The sequence below is a fragment of the Electrophorus electricus genome, chromosome 12 (assembly GCF_013358815.1).
Source record: "Electrophorus electricus isolate fEleEle1 chromosome 12, fEleEle1.pri, whole genome shotgun sequence".
Lineage (NCBI taxonomy): Eukaryota > Metazoa > Chordata > Actinopteri > Gymnotiformes > Gymnotidae > Electrophorus > Electrophorus electricus.
The window spans coordinates 13981584-13989902 of NC_049546.1; the positions used below are offsets into that span (position 1 = coordinate 13981584).

Sequence of the window (8319 nt, forward strand, 5' to 3'; positions counted from 1 at the left end):
AAAAAGATTTAAAAAAGTACACGGATAGCCATGGCTTCCCTTGTCCTGAGTCTAAGGCTCTTTAGAATGAAAATATTCATGAACAGCTATCTCTCCTTCTTCTTGCAAAAGAAATAAACTGCAGTGTTCTTAGTGCTTGCCCTTTAGGTCCTTTAGAACTAAATCATAGTGAGAATTTGGTCCCTAGTCTTTTCTGTGGGCAGATAACCAGAGAAAAAGCTGAGCTTTCCAATGGAAAGGCTATACCTCTCTTAACAGCAATTCTCTTCTACAACAGCATTTTTTACTCCCACCTCATTGGAATCTTTCAAGAAAAGGCAAATGTAATGCTCTCAGTGCACCACTACACATAACATGCTTCCAGTGTCATCATAAAGCAGTTTTGTTTTTGCCAATTTACCACTTTTCTTCAGCTTGTAATAAATGCCATTTATTATGTTACATGCTATAAATGTGGGGAACAAAAATCCTATTTATTTGTAAACTTGGGCTGCACAATGTAAAATTTGACAATTCCTATTGCATTAAGCATTTGAAGCAATAAAACAGAAATATATTTTTACCAATATCATGCAGTCATAAAGTCAGTGTATAAAACCAAGAGCCTGTCTGATTGTAGACCTCCCAAAGATAATGAATCATAGTACAGCATGTACAATCATTCAGGAAAGGTAAGCACCCAGTCACTGTGGTATGAAACAATGGTGTGGACTGTGTTACTATTAGTGGTTTATTCAATTTCCAGGGTGCATCCTGAATGCCCTGCATACTGCCTCAGGCTGTAATCATGAGCTAAATCCAGCACTTCGGTTAGGCAGCTTGCTTATTTTCTTATGATAAAATCTGCTTATTTTGGCTCCCTTCACTCAAGTTCCACCCCAATACAAACAAGCATTGTAAAGAGGCCTTAGAGAAGGGGCAAAAAAATCAAAGGAAGACTCTTTTTAGACATGGTTAGTTGATTTTTTTTGCTTATTTTTCAAACTAAATTTGGCTTCAAGTCATGCTAGTCACATAGAACTGTCACGTAGGACTTTTTACATTGAGGCCAAAAGGGCATCAAGGTGTCTTTCCCGTTGCCTTAGACCCAAGTGAAATGTGGTTAGTTAACTCCCATTGTTAATGCATAGAAACCCCATTCCAGCATGAAGACAAGGCAGATAAGCAATTATACATTGGCAGTTCCACCTATTGTAAGTCTGCTACTCCCTGACAAAAATGCCAAAAATGAAAGAGGAAGAGCAATGAGCTCAGTGGCACATCAGAGCACATTGTATAACCTTTACCCCTTCGAAGACAATTTAAAGAAGCAGGTTGATCAGTTGCTTTCACAAAGGCCCTGGTTAGCCCCTTGACTTCCTACTGGCTTCCACCTATCTGGGTTTTCCTTTCTGTGTTCTGTGCCTCATCCTTCTGAAGAAGGATACTGATACAACGTGTTTCCTGAGTGCAAAGACAATTTTGAGAATCTGTAAATATGAGAACTTCCTCCCAGAAAGCAGATCTTATAGCCCAACAAATACCTTTACATTATTAGCAAGAGCGAGACAGTCAGCACCATCATATGCTTCTGACCTGTGCACTTACTTATGCTGTGTATATAATGTAGGTTGTAAAGAGATCAATGAGAGATAAGTACTTTTTTTTCTTGAAAGGAAGTTCTCTCCAGGATGAGAGAAGGGTGAATGGCTGCTGCATTAGGGAACTTCATTCCCAGTTTCATAAACAGTTTTTAGATTGTTAAGGTTGTTATACCTTTGTGAATTTCACATGAGCAAAATATGTCCAGCCCATTTCTTCTGCAAGTCCAGTACCTCTAGTTAACTTTTAAGATTACACTGTGGGATTTTAAAGTTAACACAATTTAAGAATTTTCTATGTTAAGAACTTTTGTAGAGTTCTTAAAGTCAGTGCCAAATAAAAACACTAGGGAGATTCAATTTGTATAAAATATTTATTTGAATTCAGCTGATAGATACAACATTGCACGTCATGTTTTTCCTAGAAATGTTTAATGAAATTGTCAAACTGCAGTTAAAATTGCAAGTAGAAATAATGCTATGACCAAAAATGATAACATGGTTGTGGGGAAAAGATCAATTCACCTTTCCAAAAAGGCCTTTCAACATTAGTCTTGCATGTTGCCTTTGTGAAAGGTTTCTGGGAAAACGGCAACAGTGATTCACTGATCCAATATGATTTTTGTTTTTCTCAAATATAGGTTGGGAAAACATAATACACCCAGTGAAACTGCTTGTTTCCATTCACCCAAAGTTGTCACATAAATATCCTACAGAGGCAAAGCCTACTAAATAAAAGCATGTAAATAAAAAAACTCAGTTTAAAATATAAAAACACGCAACACATCTAACTGTTCTTATCTTCTCAAAACTGTCCCATCCCATTTTGAAAGACTGCAAAGACTTGAGTTATGAAAACCTAGACTCGAAAAACACCAGTCAAAAGTTGCTGCCTTTTCAATTCTAGATTGTGAGTTGTGGTTTGAAAGTATAAATTACAGCAGGCTGTATTACTGAGAGAACAGGATTAAATTAATTGTGGCACACCCTTATGTAAAAAAAACTGTTATATATTAAAAAGACAACAGTGCATTTTCAGTAGTGTGCTAGAAAGGAACCCTATGTTTTTACTACATCCAGAAGACAATCAAAACTATTGTTGCGTATTGACAGTACTGTGAAAATATATTATAGCTTATATATATATTTATAGCTCTCAACAATGTGTAACCTTACAAAGTGTGCATACTTGCTCTGTTTGCCAAGCTCAACAATCCTCTTTTTTATTTCAGTTTGAGTCCAAAATGAAATTCCAAACTTTGACTCCAGAGGACACTCTTTTCTCAAGTTTAGAATTCTGGTGTGCATCAGGTGTCTCTTTTCTTCCAAAACTATCCAAAAGCTGTTCTTAATACACTGAGAGCCTTTATTATTGTTTTTGCATTACTACACAAACACCTTTAAAGTGCTTTTCCCAATATTAATGACAAAAATGAAACTATCTTCAAAATAATAAAACAACAGCAAAAAAATAAATAAATAAAATACTAAATTTATTTTACCATTGCTTTCCTTTATTACATTGACTCTGTCAGCAGGCCTTTAAATAATTTAAATACATCCATTCTTAGTAAAGTCCATACAAAAATGGATGTCCGATAAGGTTTAAAATCCTTCAGTTTTGTAAAACATTATTTGTTCATGGATTATATAAAGATAATGTCTAAATAACACCAAAAGTGCAATCTGCATAGGAAAACCATTCAGAACCGGACACACAGTAGAAGTGAACTCTTAGTTAGCATTGCTAAAACAAATTATTATTAGTAGGATATAGTACCATAGCACACTTTTCTTAAATTATATAAAGTCCTGAAATTTTGAGATGAGGCAATACCTTCAAAAAAATTTAAGATGGTGAATTGGAGCTCACTGAACCTTTCCCATATGTGCATAAATACTGTACCTAGACAGACACAATAACACTTCTATAGAGTTACTTTGCTTTGGATCACTTTGCTTTCAGATTTTGTTGGAAAAAGTAATTGTCTAAAATGTTAACATGTGAGTGTGTCTGCATATGTAAGTATGCACTTATATATGTACAGGGTAGTAATCTGAGTGTCACATGCACTAGCCAGACATTGTTCTAAAAGGTCACTGAAAGCGATTAAAATTTATTCCTTTTCTCATTAATTTTATTAGTCACTTAAACATAGTTGTCATATAGCTTCTTCTGAGATCTGATTAAATTTTTATATAAAATAAAACCTTAACTCTTATTCATTAAATTTAACTGTGATATATCTGAACATCGTTGAATGAGGGAAAATGCATGTATGAGAGTATGTAGCTCAAAGATACAAGTTTATCCTAATGGTTTTATTTTTTATAATTATCAATATACTAATGATTGGAGATGCTAATTGTCCTTTCCTAACACATTGGGAAAAACAAGGATTAAACCCCCGATCCATCTGATTAAACAGACAATTCATTGAATGCACAGCAGGAAGTCGAAGACAGTCTTTGCCTTTTGCCACGTTAGAAGACTAGTGTTTGTCCAGTCACTAAACCGCACTATAGTCATCAGGCTTTCGCAGTCTCCTCACAACTGCTTCTATTGTCTTCGGAGAAGGTTATCATCGAGTGGCCAACCGGGCCTCTCTCACCATCTCTCCCAGTGCCTGACTGTGATCAGAGGAACTTGCAGAATCTTCTCGACTTGAACAATGGAGCACATTCATTGCGATTCATTTTGGCATAACCCAGTCAGCATTACCAATGAGAAATTCCAATGCAAAGTGTAACGTGGGGTAGAGTGCTGCTACATATGGCAGTCGATTTGAAAACCAAATGTTTTTTTTTTTTTCCCCCCACCAGTATTGTAATGCTTGCATAAACATTCAACAAGCATAAATTGGTTAAATAAAGAAAAATCAAATTTATAATCAACTATCTTTGTTGTCCATCAGACAAAGTTGTAGCAGTTGTTTTAATGCCTTTTCATTTCTTTATTTTAATCGGTTTTTATTTCCAGTGTAATCGTGAACGCAGGTGATCAGAAACAGCAGAAATTTGTAGGCAATGGTATAGAGGATATACTATCCTGTATCAGTTTCTTATAGGTTCAAATGTTTTGTCATTACTGGAAAAATCGTTGTACATTAGCACTCAAGCTTCGAATACACTTAAATTTTTTTGCCTTTATTTTCAGCACAAAATGCATTCAGTGTCTCTGCAGTTGTTTCCAAATCTGGATTCTGACATTGCCTTTTCCAAAAATACTTCTCCCACAGATCCTGTGCAAAGTTTTCATTGCAAAAAAAAAAAAAAAAAAAAAAAAAAAAAAAAAAAGTCTAGTTGTCAGATTGTATTTACTAAATACAAATCAAGTTACTTCATTAAATGTACAATTAAATCACAACAAAGATGATAAAAATCCACAAACATTTATTCATCAGTATCAAAACAATTTCAAATATATTAATTTAGTAAATAAATATCACATTTCCTGAAAGTCACTCCCAGTGGAACTGCTTCTGGGAGGCTTTGTTGCAGACACGAGGTATTTCATATTTGTTTATAACACCACCTTTCAATAATTAAAGTCATAAGTTAGAAAAATTCTGAAAGGCAAGGCATGACCCTTGGATGGGACACCATTAACTTTGTCATTCAAGGATAAAGAAGGCAGAGCTTGTCTAGTCACAGATGATGCATACATTCATCGTTCACAAACAAAACAGAAATCCCACGTAGGATACCATTCACTCAGATTAGCACTTTTCAATCCTAGCAACCTCTTGTCCTTTCAGACCATTTGTTTTATAATAAACGAAAAAGACAAGGGTATGAACAAATAAATAGCTTTTCCTGAGTAATATGCAAGAGCTGGTGCCCACTCCTGTGCCAACAAAAACAAGAGGTAAATTGGTTGTAACTCTTGTATTCTAGAAAGCGCAGGAGGCAGACAGGCAGGAGCCTTATGTTACTTTAACTAACAAAACCAAAACAACAACTCAACTGATACTCAGGCCTTTCAGCAACATGATCAGCTCCTGCCTTTTTTTTTTATTATTTTTTTTTAAAGGCAACAACCAAAAAGAATTCAGAGGGCTCAGGCTAGACTGGTCACCTATACCCATCCAGAATGTAGTGCAAATACTGTTGCAGCACAACCAAGGTTTAATAGGCCTCGGCAATACAAAATCCAGTGGAGGGGGGGGGGGGGGGGGGGGGGGGGTCATCTCTTTCAAAAGTCCCTTGAGTCAGCAAGTAGGTGAGGGGGTGAGGGGACTGTGTAGGAAAGAAAGTGGACTGGCAGTGGTATGAACAGGGATGGGGAAGTTGAACACCGTCACACTCTTCCTTAGTGCTGGGCTCCCAGCCTCTGAGGAGCATGTGGCAGAGGCCAGCACCTGTGACTCAAATTGCAGCAGCTGCCCCATAAAGCTGAAGTTGGGAGAGATGATGCTGCGTCGCTGCTTGACAAATTCAAAGGCCTCATCCAGCCGAACCTGGTTGGTGCGCATCAGGTAGGCCAGGCATATGGTAGCGGACCGCGAGATGCCAGCCAGGCAGTGGACAAAGACGCGTCCACCTTTGTTCCGCACAGAGTCTGCATGGAAGGAGGAGCAACACATCAGTTTAACCAATCCAAAGGGCTACATTAACATGAGGCATATTTTTAGGACAGCTCCTTTGAATTGCAAAAGTCATATACAATCACTCATGTGAGGGTGATGGGGTACCAATCCCTCAGTGGGAGTTCTGAACACCACCCTCAACACACCCCACCCTCAGCTATGAGCACTGAAGGCCAGCAGAGAGCCAGAAAGGAGGGAGAGGGGGGAGGAATCTTTTTGTTTCTGTAGGACAAAGACAGACTTGCAAAGAGAGCCAGTTGCTCCTCTAAAAGCTGATCAGGTCATGGCTCACTGCTTTAAATGAAGAGCCACCTCTAAACTGCATGAGTAGGGATGATGTAAGCCATTGTAGAAGTCATGTTACTCCATCCAGCTGGAAAAAGTGTAGCGGGAACTTTTTAAAAATTAAATTCATGCCCATCTTTGGAGGGGAGAGGCATGTTTGTTTGCAAAATATCCCCTATAAAAGAATTTGTAAGAGCTTTCACAATGGTGAAAGAAATTCTTACCGATAAATTCAATGGCCTCGTTGAACCAGGAGCTGATGTCAGCTTTATGGTTGTCTTCAACGGGAATACTTTTGTATTGAAAATGGTCCTCAAAATGGTTTGGACAGTTGGAAGAAACGTTAATGAGAGCTGTGATTCCCAACATGTCCAGCATGTCTTTTCTAGAGGCATGGTAGGCACTACCAAGATAAAGAAACGGTAAGATTTCCACCGGGCCACCCTGAAAAGTGCAGTAAAGAATTAGCGCCGTGAGCATACATCGAATTAAAGAACAAAACCGACAGTCACCCGAGATGTTTTCTCGGGTAAAGTCATTCGTAAGCAATGGTCGCTCTTACCTGATCGTACAGAGGTGTCGCGCATGTGTTGCAAGATTCAACACTTTCAGGTTGGCAGCTGGCACTCAGCGGCAAGCTCAGAGCCTGTGGATTTGCTGGTTTGGTACACATTTCGGGAAACAACGAGTAAAACGTGTCGAATCCACCTAGAATTAAACAAAGACGTCGCTTAATTTTTAAATATCAACTATGATTCTCTTGACACGAAGTGTAGCTTGAGATCAGATAATTGGACAACAGTTGAAGTAAACATCTCGGCAATCCTAAGTGCGGCTAACATGCAAGGACTGAGAACCAGTGGCAGACAGAGCTACAAAATACGAATACCACGAGTAGATACCTCACTCTTGATAACACACACCTTTTAGGAAGAAAATGGTAGCGCCACAAGGATTACGATACAGAGCAGTCACAGCAAGCATCAGAGTCCCATCTTTTTTAACTTGGCCTATATCTGCGCTCTGATCATCGAGGAACACCACGGTCTGGTATTCACCAGAAAGAAGTCTGTTCCTAGTGTCCTCATTGGGCACTATGTGCTCCAACCCCAGTGCACCTCGTGCGCGCCGGCGAACTATTGTGCTGAAACGCACGTTCGTTGATCCAGGGATATGACATGAGTTAAAGGAGAAAAATGACCGACAGTCCAAGACAAGGCAATCGTGGTCGTCGCCCTCCAAAAGAACCCGAAAGGAGGTGGAATCGATACTCGGGACTTCCATTATGACCATAGTCGAAGAACACGCAGAAACCGACAGATCTAAATACATAAAGCGATGTACAAAATTTCTCAGGTTTTCTTTGCAATGAGTCCGTGTTAGCGAGCCAGAAAGTTGCTTTCGTAAAAAGAAGGTTAACGTACTTCCTTCCCGTTTGTAGCGCTGTTCAGTGCTTTAGCCGGGTCTTTTATACTATCTTCTTGCTCGGTCCGCCTATTTCGGCAAACTGCCCGCGTGAATTTGCACGTACGTCATATGCATGTGAGCCAGGCCAACCAAATACTGTTACGAAAGCCGGACAAAACAAGCAGAATAGACTTTGATTAAACCAATTAAAACAATATTAAACCCAGACCGGTATCATTGTGCTAATGGTAGACAAATAAATTCCAGTTTTTAATTGAATTAAACTTATCATTGGCTGATATTGGATTAAATAAATAAAGATCATGATGATGATGATGATGATGATGATATCCACCTCTTTTGAAAAGAAGAGAGACCTTTTTTGTTTCTCTTTGGATACCAATGGCCCATCAGTTCATAAATATAATAAATGATGTTATTGTAAGTAAAGATTTTAT

The 8319-nt window shown here is 38.4% G+C and overlaps 1 protein-coding gene across 1 annotated transcript; it reads right to left on the bottom strand.

Moving 5' to 3' along the window:
• Positions 1 to 5749: 5749 nt before the first annotated feature.
• On the bottom strand, positions 5750 to 7952 carry dusp1 (dual specificity phosphatase 1). The gene is made up of 4 exons (XM_027008638.2): positions 7378 to 7952; positions 7017 to 7162; positions 6679 to 6898; positions 5750 to 6141 (listed from the first exon to the last, which is right to left on the bottom strand). The coding sequence occupies exons 1-4, from the start codon at positions 7784 to 7786 to the stop codon at positions 5792 to 5794; spliced, it is 1125 nt and encodes a 374-aa protein (XP_026864439.2). The 5' UTR covers positions 7787 to 7952; the 3' UTR covers positions 5750 to 5791.
• Positions 7953 to 8319: the final 367 nt, after the last annotated feature.

Coding starts and splice junctions, on each gene's coding strand:
- dusp1 (XM_027008638.2), bottom strand. CDS start 7,786: ATGTATTTAGATCTGTCGGTTTCTGCGTGTTCTTCGACTATGGTCATA. Junction 7,163..7,377: donor TACCATTTTCTTCCTAAAAG/GTGTGTGTTATC, acceptor GTTTAATTCTAG/GTGGATTCGACACGTTTTAC. Junction 6,899..7,016: donor CGACACCTCTGTACGATCAG/GTAAGAGCGACC, acceptor TGCACTTTTCAG/GGTGGCCCGGTGGAAATCTT.